The following is a 16381-nucleotide window of genomic DNA, read 5'->3' as shown; positions in this document are numbered from 1 at the left end:
CCCACGGGAAATGCTCCCCCAGGAGACTCCCTACCGGAAATGCTGAACCAGGAGACTCCCCACGGGAAATGCTGCCCCAGGAGACACCCCACGGGAAATGTTCCCCCAGGAGACTCCCCACGGGAAATGCTCCCCCAGGAGACTCCCCACGGGAAATGCTCCCCCATGAGACACCCCACGGGAAATGCTGAACCAGGAGACACCCCACGGGAAATGCTGAACCAGGAGACTCCCCACGGGAAATGCTGAACCAGGAGACTCCCCACGGGAAATGCTGCCCCAGGAGACTCCCCACGGGAAATGCTCCCCCAGGAGACACCCCACGGGAAATGCTGAACCAGGAGACACCCCACGGGAAATGCTCAACCAGGAGACTCCCCACGGGAAATGCTCCCCCAGGAGACTCCCCACGGGAAGTGCTGAACCAGGCAACGCTGTATTCCAGAGGGCCTGAGGGGATCCAGCCAGTGCTCCAGGATAGGCCTGTGGATTTGGGCCAGAGATGCTTCCTTGTGCTCACTTTTGGGCTACCAGACCCTGGGTACACCCCCAGGCCCTCCGTAAACCTGCTGGCCTCCCCTGGTTCCCCATTCAGCCTCTCATCCCATCTCCACTCCTTCAGAGCACCAGACTGTCGAGCCTCCAGGCAGCCCCCAGGACATTCCAGGCCCCTGCCCTGCCGGTGAGCATCGGGCAGCCCCAGCTTCTGGGGTCCCTACCTCTGCACTCAATAAACTAGTAATAAGCACCTTCTGTATGCTGGCTTGGCTCCTGGCACCAGAGCTGGCACAGACAGATATAGCACATCAAGTTTAGGGTCCAGAGGAGCCAGCTGGCTAGACAGAAGTATCCATGAAAGGACAGAATCCTCTTGGGGAGGGCGCAGCTGTGAGGAAAACAGCAGCAAAGCCCAGGGACAGGACCCATGTCAGAGCTGCTGGCAAGGACCAGGGGTAGCCACTAGGGAGGACCTGCACCGGCACAGGGCCATGGGTATCCCTGGGGAGGAGGACCCGACCCCACGTAGAGACACAGGCATCCCTGGGGAGGATGACCCGCCCCCACGTAGAGACACAGGCTCCCTGGGGAGGAGGACCCGACCCCACGTAGAGACACAGGCATCCCTGGGGAGGATGACCCGCCCCCACGTAGAGACACAGGCTCCCTGGGGAGGATGACCCGCCCCCACGTAGAGACACAGGCATCCCTGGGGAGGATGACCCGCCCCCACGTAGAGACACAGGCTCCCTGGGGAGGATGACCCGCCCCCACGTAGAGACACAGGCATCCCTGGGGAGGATGACCCGCCCCCACGTAGAGACACAGGCATCCCTGGGGAGGATGACCCGCCCCCACGTAGAGACACAGGCGTCCCTGGGGAGGATGACCCACCCCCATGTAGAGACACAGGCGTCCCTGGGGAGGAGGACCTGCCCCCGTGTAGTCACAGGTGTCCCCAGCGATGACCCACCCCCACGTAGAGACACAGGCTCCCTGGGGAGGATGACCCACCCCCACGTAGAGACACAGGCGTCCCTGGGGAGGAGGACCTGCCCCCGTGTAGAGTCACAGGTGTCCCCGGGGAGAAGGACCCACCCCAACGTAGAGACACAGGCGTCCCCGGGGAGGAGGACACACCACTGCGTAAGGCCATGGGTGTCCCTGGGGAGGAGGGCCTTGGCTGATCCTCCAGTAAGGACAGAGGACAGTGACAAGGACCATGGTGGTGCCGGCCACCCCCTCCCCACCCACACCCTCCCCTGCTGCGTGCCCTCTCCGTGACCCAAGTGCCATCCCCACCAGTCAGAGCTGGAGGCCCTGAGAGGCCCAGCAGCGTTCCCAGTCCCTGCCCATGACACCCGGGCCCTGCCCACGACACCCGGTCCTGGTGCTCCAGCTCTTTGCCATTGCCAGCTCCAGGCAGCCTCCTTGCCTTCCTGAGGGCCAGCTCCCTCCATGTGCTCTGCGCAGAGCCGCCACTCAAGGCCCAGGGTCCTGCTACAAGCAGCCTGTTCCGAGAGCGCAAGGCTGCCAGAGCGCCTGCTCGCCCACCCGGGGTCTCTCAGGGTCTCCTGTCCCAGGCGCTGTGCACCCAATCTGCTGAAGTCATAGAAACAGTTCCCAGTCCTGCTGGGCTCTGAGGGTCTTAGCCTGGACGAATCAACGGCTGCGGCTGAGAGAACAGCTGTTTGCAGCACTGGATCAAAAGTAGGAACAAATCAAGGAGTTACCTCCCACAGCAACTATGAAACGTGCAAGGGCGGTGTGCCACCTGACCACGAAGCTGGAATCTGTCTTTTTAGTCGGGGGAGAGTCAGAGGGGATGGGTGGAGGGCGGATCTGAGGGGCCACACCAGCAACCTCAGTGCCAGGCACTTTGCTAAGAGGTGGGTCAGGCCCCGCTTATCTCTCTCTCTTTTTTTTTTTTTTTTTTTTTTTTGAGATAGAGTCTCACTGTGGTTCCCAGGTTGGAGTGCACTGGCATGATCTTGGCTTACTGCAACCTCCACCTCCCAGGTTCAAGCAATTCTCCTGCCTCAGCCTCCCGAGTAACTGGGATTACAGGCACACACCACCATACCCAGCTAATTTTTGTATTTTTAGTAGAGACAGGGATTCACCACGTTGGCCAGGCTGGTCTTGAACTCCTGACTTCAGGTGATCCACCCACCTCGACCTCCCAAGTGCTGGGATTACAGGCATGAGCCGCCGTTCCCGGCCTGGGCCCTGTTTATCTGATCCACACACACAGGACCGCACAAGTTGGTCGCAGAGACCACCCCGGTGTCGAATGACACACAGAAACGGAGAGGTTTCAAAAGGCTCCAGGAGCTGTGTCCCCAGCACCACCCACCACCCAGCTCAGCCCTTGGGCACCAGCCAGAGCCTCCTCAGGCCAGTGCCCCAACTGCAGGAAGCCCGCCGGGCTGAGGTAGTGGAGGCCTTGAACCCCCCGACAGGTCTTCGGTGCACGCCTGGGTCAGCACACATGGCACCAAGCCTGCACACTCAGGGGCCCTCCCTGAAGGCGCCTCTACCCCGCAGCGGCACCAGCACCCCCAGGAGTGGCCAGGCCCGCAGACCTCCCCAATCCCCTCCCGGGAGGACCACCAGGGCTGGGAGCAGGTTGTCATGACATGGCTGGTTAGACAGATGTTCCTGAATCACTTTTATGAGCCTGCTTTTGGCTCTCAATGTCATGACTACACAGCAACGATAACGTTTCTAATTGCACTACAGAAAAGCAGCCTCGGAGAGACAAAGTGATTCCACCTCAGCACACAGAGCCCTGCTGCCCCAGCCCCTGCAGCCAGGGGCTGCCTCCTGCTCCTGGAACCACACCTGGGGCCTCTCCTCTCCCTATCCCCAGGCAGGAGTCTCTGGAGAACCGCTCACCCAAGACCTCACCCCTGGCAGGCCCCTCTGCTTCCTTCCCCCGATTGATGACCACATCCCCTGGGCAAAGCCAGGCCTGGAGTCCGCCCCCAAGGGGTTTTCTGGGATAGGACAATAGCCGCTCTCCTTCGAGGGAGAAGGCCGTGGGAGCTCACGGGGGTCTTCTGGGATGGGACGGAAGCCACTCTCCATCGGGGGGAGGAGGCCGTGGGTCACCCCCAGGATCTTCTGGGATGAGACGGAAGCCACTCTCCATTAGGGGAGGAGGCCGTGGGTCCCCCCCAAGGGTCTTCTGGGATGGGATGGAAGCTGCTCTCCATTGAGGGGAGAAGGCTGTAGGGGCCTCCCCAAGGGTCTTCTGGGATGGGATGGAAGCCACTCTCCATCAGGGGAGGAGGCTGTGGGGGGCCCCCCCAAGGGTCTTCTGGGATGGGATGGAAGCTACTCTCCATCAGGGGGAGGAGGCCGTGGGTCCCCCCCAGGATCTTCTGGGATGGGATGGAAGCCGCTTTCCATCGGGGGAGGAGGCTGTGGGGGCCCCCCAAGGGTCTTCTGGGATGGGATGGAAACCGCTCTCCATCGGGGGAGGAGGCCGTGGGTCCCCCCCAAGGGTCTTCTGGGATGGGATGGAAGCCGCTCTCCATCGGGGGAGGAGGCTGTGGGGGCTGCAGCTGCTCGGCTCCCAGAACCTTGCTGGCTCCACCTTCATTAGGACTGTCTCTGCCATTCCAAGAGCTCAGGCCCAAACCCCAGAGCCTCTGCCTCTCAACCGTGTCCAGTCTGGGTGCAAACCCCACAGCTGTCCCTGCAGAGCACCTGAGCGTCCAGCACCCAGCTGGGACGGCTGCCTCCCATACCTGGGGCCCACAGTGGCCTGTACCCCGCCATCCCCTCTGCCGTGGGTTAAAAGCTGAACAGAAGCCGGTGCATGAGACCCTAGAGGCAGCCCCACCGACGGCTCCGTGTGGGGACTGCGTCTATTTGCCCCTCCAGCTGAGAAGGTGGGAAGGGGCTTCTCCCATCATGACCCGTCTCCCCCTTGGCTCACACCCACCTGGTGAGCGACAGCCTTACCCAGGGCATCCCACGTCCAATGCCACCTTGGCCAGTTTTTTCTCATGGGGACCCCACATCACGCGCCTGAGCGACGGCCCTGGCAGGCCTTGCCGACACCTCGCTTGTTCCAGAGGCCTCAGGACCCTGCCTGGCTGCTCCCATGGCCTCCAGGCAGGATGTGGTCCCACAGGTTTTCGGGATGTGGTCCTGCAGTGACCGGGAGCCGGGCTGCCCCTGCAGGGCCCCCAACGGCGCGATGGCTGCCACCGCCTCTCAGTACCGGCTGAGACTGCCGAGCACCCGGTGACAGCTCGCGGCTCTAGAGGCAGGGAGGCAGGGTCAGGGCCCCGGGGGTGGGGTGGGAGGCAGGGCAGCGTGAAGCCCGGCTTGGCAGTTCCTGCCGCACCCCACCCCGGGGAGCTGTGGAGGCTGTGGCCTGGCCCTGTGAGGTGGGGGGAGACAAGTCGGAGACCCAGGCCATTGGTGACAGTGCCACAGAGAACAGCAGTGCTGCTCAGGAAGAAGCGGTGACAGGACGGGCGTGAATGCAGGGGGCGAGGCAGGTGGACAGGAGGGGGCAGGCGGGAGCAGCAGGGTCCTGCACGCCGAGCCCCACAGGGCCCTGTTGCGTGGCCAGCGCTGCTGGGACAAGGAGCCCACTGCTGAGCCACCCTCTCCAGAGCCTCCCTCTCCAGAGGCCCGGCCCCGCCCTCCTCTCACTGGCCCCTGCACAGAGATGAGCCAGAGTCTCTTCACCCACGTCCAAGGCCTTGGGCCCCAAGTGGAAGGCAGGCTCGGGCCTCAATTCCTTGCCCCACTCTAGCCTGTGAACTCACGACGACGGGGAGGGCGCCCAGCGCACCAATCACCGGGACTGGGCTTTGTCAGCCCATGTTGGCCTCGAAGGCTCCCAGCCCTGGGAGCCCCTCCCCAGTCACCCACTCCGGCTGACAGCTGCCATGGGCGATCCCACGCAGCGCCTGCGACACACAGAGCCTCTTCCGCAGCCATGGGGAGGGCGGCCCTGGGAGGCTCCACACCAGCCAGGTGTCACTAAAGCCACAGGCCTGGGGCTCAAGGACCACAGTGGCAGTCGGCCCCGACCCACTTCTGACCTTGGGACCTCAGGGAGGAGAGTCGCGAGGGGACCAAGGCAGCCCTGCCCAGTCCAGCCCGGTCCACATCGGAGGGCCCAGTCCCCGTAACGGTCCCCCCTCCCTGGGAAGTCACTGCAGGCTCCCTGCGCTCCTTCCCCGCCCAGCTCCCGGCCACGTGGTCCCTGGGTAGAGGCACGCAGTCATGCTGGCCACAGGACGGGGTGCAGGGCAGGCAACGGGGGCATGGGATGAGGGTCGGGCCGAGGACAGCTAGAGGCCTGCGGGGGTATGAGCAGCAGCACTGGGGCTGGGGCCGGGGCTGGGGAGGACACTGTGCTTGTAGCAGGGCCTAGGCTCCCTGTGAGGGCATGAACAGGCTGTCCCAGTGGACGGAGGGGCCAGGACTCCCCGGAGGCCAGTCCGGAAGCACAGCAGGACCAGGTGGCCCTACAGCGGACAGAGGACAGGGAGCAGAGAGGCCAGCCCCAGGGGCCCAGGACGGAGAGGGGGAACCCCAGCCCCCAGCCCGTGCCTGAGTTCTGACCCTGCTGAGTCACTCGCCAGGAGTGTAGACGTGAGAAGAGCCTGCACGGCTCTGCGCCTCGGGTCCCTCCTCTGTAGCACGGGGACAGCGCAGCACCCGCAGGTGCCGACAGGAAGAGCGGACACAACGCACAGAAGCCAAGCCTGGGTCTGGAGCCGCACACAAAGCCCTGGAGCTGAGCCCGGGCCTGGAGCAGGGGCATCTCGGCCCTTTCTGTCCCTGTCCTGGCCGCTCAGCAGCAAGGCTTAGGGGTGAGGCTGGGGCTCCTGGAGGCAGTTGCCGGTGGGTCATGAGTAAGCCTGGGACACGCTCGGCTGCTCTGCTTCCTACAGCTTCCAAGCCAGGACCAAGTTCTCCCAGAGGGAACCCGGCTGTCATAGACCAGGCAGGCGCCCCTCTGGCCTCGGTGGGGCAGGGTCACGGCGTGCAGCTCCCAGCCCCAGACACTTGATGGCGTCCTGCAGAGTCCAGGGGGCAGTGCCTGCCGCTCCTGAGCCAGACACCATGGATTCCGGCCAGGGGGCTCCAGGCGCGTGCACATGGTACACACGTGGGCTGGGAAGACGGGCATGGAGACTGCAGCCGGCCCAGCAGCCTAGCCAGCCTCCTCCCTGATGCCAGCGCCATCCGCCCTTGCCCCACAGGCCAGCTTTCTACAGAAACCAGATAAGCACAGCTCTGCTGCACCAACGGAGCTGGGGCTCAGCGGTCGTCCTACTCCTCACCCTCCTCAGGGCACCTGCTGCCCAGGGCTCGGCGGTCGTCCTGTTCCTCACCCTCCCCTGCTGCCCTTCGCAGGCTCGTGGAACCAAGTGCTCCATATTTGCCCTGAGTTCCCAAAGCACCTGATCTCATGGAGTTCAGGCCCTGCTCAGTGCCCCACACCCCAGCCCTGCAGCCCCCAGCCATAGCCCCCATCTGTCTCCAGACAGACCCCAACCCGGCACCCAAACCCACAAGACCTGCTCCACGTGGCCTTCCCTGACGGGCTCTCGGGAACCGCCACGCCACCGTGCTGCCCCGCTCAGAGCCTGCACTCTTCCCCAGAAGCCCTCCTGGCCTCCTCCGTGACCCCTCGCCTCCGACGACAGCCCCTTTACTGCTGTCACAACACTCGCTGGCAACATGTCCCGTGCGTGCATCTTGGGGGCTGGCCCGGGGCCTGGCACACAGCCAGTGCTCGATAAATACTTATAGAAGCTCAGAGCCCTTCCCTGCTGGCCAGTAGCACACCCAGCTTCTCCCAGGGGCCTGGCACCACCCCTGCCCAGCCAGCCCCAGAGAGGTGTGGCTGCTAAGGCCCCATGAGGCTCCCCCCCAGTCCCAGGAACCAGTCTGAACACCCAGGTCCCTAGAGGCCTCACAGAGTTCTGCCCCAGGGGACAGTAAAGGTGGCAGGTACCCTCGGTCACGTACACAGGCAGGAGGGGCCCAGCCTACCAGGGTGGGGTGGAGGAAGCCCTCCGAGCCGAGGGGAGCGTGGGCAGGTGGCTGGGGTCCCCAGCCTCTCTGCCCAGCCCTCAGTGGGGTGAGCACCTCAGCCAAGCCTCCGATTCCAGCTATCACGGAGGGCAGCCACAGCTGCGCCTCCAGCTGTCTCAGCCCATGGGGACACCAGCACCTGATGGTTCTTCAGCCTCCACCTCCCTCCTCCAGAGCAGCCCACCCAGCTCTGCAAGGCCCGCCCTGCTGACCAGGATGGGGGGCCCTATGGAGTTGCACCTCCAGTGGCCCTGGCACCTCCCACAGCTCCCAGGGGACCTGGGTGTTCCAGGCTGTAGAGCAGGAGACCCCAGACTTCCACGAGCCACATCCCCATATGGGCGCGGTGGGGGCAGCCCAGGACATGTGTGTGGGGACAGCCCATCCTCCCCCTTCCCCTGGAGGGTCTGTGGATGAGAGTGGAGGGCTAGGGGCCAGGAGGGGTGGCAGCACCACACCCACTCTGCTCCGGCCCTCAACAGTCTGCAGGCTCTGGAGCGGGGACCTCCAGAGAGTAGCAAAAAGGTGTTTGACAGGCAGGTAGGTACTGCGGCACCTGTGTGAGGGTGGCTGGGGGCCTGTGGGTGGGGGTCGTGCAGGCGGCCACTGTCGTGCCTCTGTGAAGGTGGCTGGGGGCCTATGAGCAGGGGTCCCGTGGGGGGTCCTATGGGTGGGGGTTGTGCAGGCGGCCACTGTGTCGCCTGTGTGAAGGTGGCTGTGGAGCCTGTAGGCCTCCCCACTGGAACATTCCGACAGCCATCACATCCCAACACGGCCCCCGACCCCATGTCCCCTGCACAGGCCTCACCGTGAGGCCTGACAGATATGTGCAGCCGGCTCTCCCCCACGCTACCTCCCCAGGTTCCCAGAGAAACAGTAGGCACCCTCCCCGAGGCCTGCAGGCCAGCTCTCCCCAGCCGCTGCCACACAACCCCCTCAGATGTCACATGCTCCTGGGGTGGGGCCAGGGGGGATATCAGGCTCGAGGGGTCTCTGGGGGAGGCAGAGGCGTGGCACGAACACGCACATCGCACACCACAAGCCCTGGCCCTCCCTCAGGGACCCGGGGGCTGCCTACATGCTGGCCTTTGTTTAGGAACAAATGACTCTGTCATGGGCCACAGAGGAGGAGTCAGGGCCTGATACTGGGCCGCTGAGAAGGGTGAGATCCCCAGGCCAGGGCTGCCTCAGCAGGTGGGAGGCGCCCTAGGGGTCCCAAGGGCTAGAGCCTGGATTCTAGTCTGGGGCCACCCACTGAGCTCACCTTGGCAAGAGGAGGAGGCCTGGGGGCACTGAAGGGTGCTCAGGCTGGGGGCTCCTGAAATAATACAGGAACTGAGACCAGAGGAGGTCCTGGCACCATCTGGGTAGAGGAGCATGGAGGGGGATCCCGGAGGGAGGGGGCAGCCTGGAACTTCTGGGGACTCGGGTAGGCTGGGCTCCTCCTGCGGCTGCCTCTGACTCAGGGCAGCCGGGCTGGGTCTGCCCCAGGACCTTGGCTCAGCTCCATGGTCCTCCTCCTCAGAGGCCCTCCTGACCTGGCCAGACCACCCCGGGCCACTCTCCTCCAGCCTCCACTTGTAGCCATGGCCCCTCCCTCATGACCCATGTCCCCACCCCAAACCATGCTGACCCGTGGTCTCTAACTGGTCACCAGTAAACGGGCTGGAGCGCCGGGACCTGAGCGTTCTGTCCACGTGCTGAGAAAGCGGGTAATTCCCATGCCGTTTTGATGTTTCAGAAAAAGATGGAGAAGTTCCCAACCAAAGTGCGGCAGAACCGGCAGAAGAAAAACGACCAAACTTTACCAGAAATACGGCGGCGAAAACCCCGACCATCGGCGAAGCAACCCGAAACGAAGACCCCACTGACACGGCCAAGCCAGGCCGGCTCCCGGAGCATAAGACAGCCCGCCAGCAACAGCAGGGCCACCGCGGGCCCGGGAAGGAAACGCAGGGCGGCGGCACACGCTGGGTGAGAGGGCTGCCGTACCTGACGCCAGACCAGAAACGCGTCCCGCGCAGCACAGGGCGTCTGTGTGAAACCCCGCGCCCACCAGAGTGTGGGGAAACAGGAAAGGAGGGAGGGACACAGATGGCCACAAGCAGCGCCACCCATCCTCACGCTCCGGACGTGCTCACAGCGCTGTGGGGCGCGGGAAGAGTGCCACCACACAGCAGCAGGGAAGCGGCCACGCCACGGCCACGTACAGATGCCAGCAGCACCGACAGGAACCCCGCGTCCACTGGAAACAGTGCGCAGGTCGAGGCATCAGGTGCGGAGACGGGGACGGCTTTCTCAGACACACAGCACCCAGCCAGGACACACAGCGCAACGAGGGTTCCAGAGGAACAAAACACAGCGGGGTAAACACGTAACACGGCCCTGTGGCCCTGTGGCCAGAACAGACCCTCACGACCATCAGGATCCTTAACCTGCCACCCACAGACAGCAAGGCCAGTTCCAGGGATTTCTCTTTCTCTACAGAAGCAACCACAGGAAGGCGGGAGAGGGGATCCCCGTGCTCGGAGATGGGGAGTCGTCTGCAGAGAGACCTCCTGTGAGGACAGCTGGGGCGTGAGAGCCTAGAAGGAGTGAGAGGGTGGGGCCGGGCTGCGGGGGTCTGGTGCGGGTCTGGCTCCCTGCCGCAGGACTTCACAGTGAGTCACAGGGACCCCTGGGGAGACTCCTCCAGGCAGAGGACCAGCCAGCACCGAGGCTGCAGCTCGAAGTGCAGGCAGGCGGCGTAGCCACAGCAAGGACAGTAAGGCCTTGGAAACCTGAGCCCAGATGCGACAGCCCCAAGCAGCCGGGAGAGGGAGAGGATGGGGAAGAGGGCGGGTGCCGGTCCTGCTGTGACAGTCCCAACCCCAAGGCCAGCAAACCACCAGGCAGGGCAGGGGCCGTGTGGGGCAGCCCCACAGGTGGAGGATGCAGAGCCCTTCCCAGTGCCAAAGCGGCCCAGATGCAGGCCCCGACCCAGCCACAGCACAGGGCAGGGCCCCAGGAGCTGCTGGCCCCAGACAGGGCCTGGACAGGTGGGCGGGCACCCACGTGGACTAAGAGGGGCTAATGACTGCTCTCACAGCTTCTGCGTCCACCTTCCCTGAGGGAGCAGCCCCCGCCCTCCACCGTGGGACCCTCTGGGAGGAATCCGCATCCCGCAGCTTCCAGGCAGCCCCACGCTGTCACAGGGTGGCCTCTGGCTCAGCTCCACACCCCTGCCCCATGACTGTGCGTAAAGCACTTCCCCTCTCTGGGTCTCAGTTTCCCCACCTGGAGACCAGGAAGCAGTCACAAAGAGTCCTCTGGGCTGAAGCCTCCCCTCTCCCTGGCTCTTTTCACTGAGCCCGAATGTCTGCGGTCTCAGTCCCTGTCCCCATTTGTCTGAGAGATGGGCCAGGCATAGACACACAAACTATGTGTCCCCGGCACAAACTCAGCCCCCACTGGCACCACCAAGAGTGTGGCCTCAGCGGCCCCCAGAGGTCCAAATGACACTGTCGGGCCCTACACGCAGTGCTCAGTGGGTAGGACCCACCCCATATGGCCAGGTCAGACTTACAGCCCAGATCCGAGGCCTGGGGGCCCTTGCTCCTGGAACCCTGGCCATGCTGCAAAGCCCACCAGGCCCACTAGGGGCTCACAGAGAGACCGCCACCTGGCTCAGCCTCCAGGATGCAGTGCAGGGCAGCCCCTCACACCCTCCCATTCCCCACTGAGGGCCGTGTCCAAAACCCTGTACTCTCCCCTTGGCCAAGGCCCACCAGCGTTCTGGGCCATTTCCAGCAGGGGTCACAGCTCGCCCCTGGACAGCCCTGGAAGGTCTGCACACCCCAGTAGCCTGGGGTTCCTGAAGCACGGCCCTCTGCAGGACAGGTCAGGCTGGGTTTGCGTGCACGTCCTGTGCTTTATGCTGAGCAGGGAATGTGGCAGCACAGGCGATGGAGGAGGCCGCTGGACACGGAACCAGGATGCTGGGTGCTTCCTTCCGAAGCCTGTATTCCCGGAACACACGTGGACCTTCTGAGGGGCCCGTGTGCCGGTCAGGGCACAGCTCAAGCTTCGGCACACACCTCATGAAGCTTGAGGTGTGAACCAGGTGAAAGCGATTTGCTGTTTGAAAAATGCAAATTAACCAAAAATTACAGACACCAAACCAGAATGGTGGTGTCCGCCTGGAGCTGGTGGCCGATGTGCTCCCGGGTACCCTGCCACCTCCCTGCGGCCCAGGCTAGAGCACAGTGGCCAGCGTTGCGGGGGGTCACGGGGCCAGCACGTCGAAGGGGTGGTACAGCCCACTGGGCGGAGCAGGCCTGGACTAACTCGTGGGATATACAGGGACCGGCACAACCTGTTCTGTGGCCTGAGGTCAGGTAAGGATGGCCTGTGCTATCTGGGAAGATGAGGTCTGACATGGTCCTGGACAGGCCTCTCAGACCTCAGCCTTCTTGGGAGGACCCCAGGCAGAGAACAGCAGCACAGACAGGAAGGTATGGCCACAGAACCGCCCCAAGGGCAGATGGCTTTCCATGTCTTCTGATCAGTACAACCAGGGGACAGAGCCGTCACAGGAAACAAGAGGGACAGCAAGAGCCACATTCCCAATCACCCAGCGTCCCCAGTCAGAGCAAGAGCAGGGGAGAGGCCAGCGGGGCTTCCTCAGGTCCCCTGTCCCCACAAACCACTGCCCCTAGCTAGAGATCAGAAAGTCAAGAGGGCTGGCTCGGACCTGCCACGCCACCCCACCCACCTCAGCACACCTGGTCCAGAACGCCCCTTTGCGGGTCCTCAGCCCTGCCACAGGGCTCCCATCTCCATCTGCGGTTAATCACTGACGCCGTCTCCACGGCTGTAGGCACACCCTGAGCCAGGCCAACCCCTGGGCCTCCTCGGCCAATAACCACCACCGACAACATTTAGGGAGTGCCTGCTGTGTTCACAGCACACACAGACAAAGACACAGACACAGGACAAGCAGGGACTCCTCTTCCCCACAGGAACACGTACAGATGTGCAGGTGCAGGGGGCCCGTCCTGGGCACAGAACAGCCTGTGTGTCCCACCCAGGGCACAGAAAGGGGGTGGGGACCTGCCTGGTGCACGGACGAGGCACAGGGTGAGGGGGGCCTGCTGGGGCACAGAGGGTGAAAAAGGCCTGTTGGGATGGGTGGACAGGGTGGCCTGCCTGGGGCAGAAAGGGCTGTGAGTGGGGGGCCTGCCCCAGGGGATGGGGCAGGGGCTGGGCATCGGTCTGGCACACGTGGGGTCTTGGGGGGCTTCCTCAGACACCCTCAGGACTGGGTAACAGGACCCCAGCAGACAGCTACACCTCCCTGGCAAGTCTATACCTGTGTTTGGCTGTTTACACCACTGCGGTGTCCCGAGGGCATGAGCCAGCCTCGGGGGTTAGAGGGGCTTCCTCTGACTCCTGAGTGTCCCGTCCTCCAGCATCCCAGAGTAGGAGGAGTCCCCAAGACTCGGGTAGGGGCGGAGGGACTGTGAGCGAAGGCGGCAGAGTCGAGGGCAGGCTGTGCCTCTGGGTGGGTCCTGGTGGCCACATCTCCCTCGGTGTCCCGTGTGGGAGGCCTTGCAGGGCAGCACCCGCTCACTCCAAGGCCGGACAGGGGTGGCGATCAGTGCTCGTTACTGTGCCTCATCATCCCCATCTGTGGAATGGGGGCATCCAGCCCTCCTGAGGGGTCATTTGAGGAACCAGAACACTACCAGGTGGAATGAACGCTCACTCGCTCAGTCACTGCTCCTGGTATGACTACGAATTACCTGAACTTTGGGGAAAAACCACGACGCTTGAGCAAAACATGTGGCCAACCAAGAAACGCACTGGGACGATCGTGAGGCTGCCGCGTGTGCAGAAGCCCCGTACTTTCCCAGGCAAGCTCCAAAGGGCAAAGGAAGGTACGCGAAACCCCCGCCGGGGACCGTGGTTGTGTGAACACCACACAGAAGCAGGCTCATCTCACTGTGACTGGAGGGCCGGCTGGGGGCCGTGACCCTGCTGGTGGAGGTGGACAGCCAGTCGGAGCCACCGCAGGCAAAGCCCGGGGGTCCACACAGGCTTGGATCAGCGCATGCTGTAACCCAGGCCCAAGACCTGGCTTTCCTGAACATAGTTCCTCTCCTCACTCACTCAGTCATTCCTGACAGGCGTGTCTGGAGCACTTCTACACACCAAGCTCTCCCAGCACCGGACGCTGTAGAAGACACACAGCACGGTGGCTGCTGTCCCCCAGTTTACAAGTTCTTGTGAGAGAGATGAAAATGGAGAGCAAAGACATCCTCAAACAGCTTTGAAGAGTGGGGATGACAGCAAGGAGGGTGACTCGCATCGACCGGGTGGGTCGCAGGTGACATTTTTGCTGGGACACTAAGGCACCAAACATCAACAAAGCAGAAAACGGCAGGCTACCAGAGCTGACCCGCTCGGAGCAGCGAGGAGGCTGCAGTTAGGGACCCAGGAGGCGCCGGTGAGGTGGTGACAGCTCGGGAAGGTGGGCATCCTCACGGGTCTCGAAGCTGCGGTGCAGGAGCCGGGCGAAGGGCCTGGCTTGCACCCAGCTTGCGGTTAGTGCTCAGGAAACACGCAGTCCATGTCATCGTCCCCTGGGGCCATCCTGTCCCAGCACAGAGCAAAGGCGTGTGCCAGCCCTGGAGCCATCCCATGTGCACAGCAGAGGATGGCCAGGCTGTGTGGTAAGCCAGGCCACCACCCCCACGTCCTGGGCCCGCGGCAGCCCCAGCTCTGTCCATGCACTCCACACCCACAGTGGTGCACCTGTTCTGAGGCCGCCGGCCCTAACCCGAGGCTCTCCCAGCAGTGCCCAGAGTTTGGAGGCATCTTCCCTCTCCCCAAAGCTCAGCTTCTCAGACTGGGGTATCCCAGGCCATGGGCTCCCAAGCCTCAGGAAAAGTGAGAGGGGCTGGAAATGGAGTGATCCTTGGCAGTCAAGGTCCAGCAGATGAGGGTCCCCCAAAGTAACTGCTGCAGGGGCACACCTCGCTGGGGGTCTCTGCCCTGTGGAGGGCGCCTGGCTGGCACTCCTGCCCACACCAGTCCTGGGGAGACAGTGCCTGCCCCAACTCTCCGACAGCAGTTAATTTCCTTCTCTCTTCAGCTGGGTTCAGGCAAGAGGGGAGGTATTTGCTCAGCAAATATTGCCTGTCAGCCAGACAAGCATTTTTTGCCAACCTATTAACCATGCAGCAGACAGCGGTCACCAAGAGGGGTCTTGGGATTAACCCTCCTTCTCCCCTTCTGAGCAGAGCCCTCGAGTAGACGGGGAAAGGGCTGGCCCGCAGAGTATCCATTTTATCGCCACCTCCCTAAGATCCAGCAGTGCCCAGCTCCCTAGCACGTCCTGAACCAAACAGAGCGATATTTTGGCAACAGAAACACAACTGATAAAAGGCCAGCGGTGCTTCCAGACAGCCCCCGATTTCCAAGGGTGGATTTTTTTTTGCCCCTGCAGCTCAAATCGTCCCTAAACCCATCCGACACTGCTGGGCCTTCCGGACGCGACGGTTTGGGCGCGCGGGGGCACCCAGCGTCCCTAGGACAGGGCCCATGGGGCCCGGGCTTCCCTCAGGGGTGCCCACGCACGGGCGGCCCCTCCAGGAAGCCGTGGGAGGTCGCAAGTCCAGGAGTCCCGGGCCCCCCCCCCCCACGGCGAGTCACTCCGGGCCGCGTCCTCGCCCCAACGCTGGCGAAGCCGTGCCCGTCCACCTACCTCCAGGGCCTCCAGGGTGCTGAAGCTGGCGATGGCGAAGCCGTCGATGACCTCCTCCTCCTGCGAGCTGGACTCGCGGCGGCGGCGGCGCGGGGGGCGCGCGGCGCGGGGCGCGGGGGCGGTGCCTCGGGGGGGCGCGCCGCGGAGGCCCGCGTTCTCCTTGCCGGGGCTGGACTCGGGCTCGTCACCCGACGACGGGCTCTGGGCGCGGGCGTCGCGGGAGGCCTCCCGGCGCCGGCCACGGTCCCGCTGCGCGCGCGAGCGCCGGCTCGGGCGGACCTTGGCCTCCATGACGGTACGTGCGCCCCGTCGGGCCGGTGACCTTGACGCCCCGCGCCTGGCTTGCGGCGGCCGGGCTCCCTTGGCTACGCGGCGCCGCCGGGCTGAGTATGCGCCGCGCGGGCTCGGGCCCTGGGCGGCGGCGGCGGCGGGCGGCGGGCCGGGCCGGGCATGCCGGGCGCAGGGGGCGGCTCAGCCCCGGGCCCGGCGCGGCCTGGGACCCCCGGCGCGGGCGGCTGGGATCATCGGCGGGGGCGGGCCCGGCGCTCAGCGGCCCTCGGCCGCTCCCCCGGGGGCGCACCCCATGCGCGCGGCGCGGCGATCGGGCCGGACGAGCGGGGCGGGCGGCGGGCGGCGGGCGGCGGGCGAGCTCCTAGGCACCGGGCTCGTGAGGCGGCGGCGGCGGCGCCCCGAACAGATAACAACTGACGCACTTCCGCCCGGCTGCGCTCTCCAGAGGAAGTGCGCTCCGCCGCGGGCGCCCGCGCGCCCCGCCCCGCCCCGCCCCCTCGCATAGGCCCCGCCCCCAAACCGCCCCGCTCATGTGGGCCCCGCCCCCGCCGGCCGCCTTCGCTCCCTCAGGCCCCGCCCCGCCCGCAGGTGCCCGCCCTTCGGCCCCCACCCCTCGGCCGCGCCCCGCCCCGCACCCCGGATCCCCCTTGCGGCCCGCGGTGCTCGGCGCGGCCCCTTCGGCGGAGAGCGCTGGGAGGCCGCGCCCCCTCCTGCCCCTTCGCGGGCACGTGCGGGCGGCGCTCTCCACGTGGGAGGCGAGGGCAGCGC

The 16381-nt window shown here is 64.7% G+C and overlaps 1 protein-coding gene across 1 annotated transcript in view; it reads right to left on the bottom strand.

The window, feature by feature from the left end:
* FBRSL1 (fibrosin like 1) overlaps window positions 1-15613 on the bottom strand; it is an 85653-nt gene extending 70040 nt beyond the window's left edge. Inside the window, 1 exon segment of the mRNA XM_064379531.1 lies at window positions 15323-15613. Coding sequence (XP_064235601.1) covers window positions 15323-15613 — 291 coding nt within the window.
* Between the last annotated feature and the right edge of the window lie 768 nt (window positions 15614-16381).

This window comes from Aotus nancymaae, unplaced genomic scaffold (genome assembly GCF_030222135.1).
Source record: "Aotus nancymaae isolate 86718 unplaced genomic scaffold, 86718_ANA_hifiasm-v0.15.2.pri h1tg000021l, whole genome shotgun sequence".
In the NCBI taxonomy this organism is placed as follows: domain Eukaryota; kingdom Metazoa; phylum Chordata; class Mammalia; order Primates; family Aotidae; genus Aotus; species Aotus nancymaae.
Note: the sequence above shows the minus strand (reverse complement) of the source record. Positions and strands in the feature narration are given on the sequence as shown.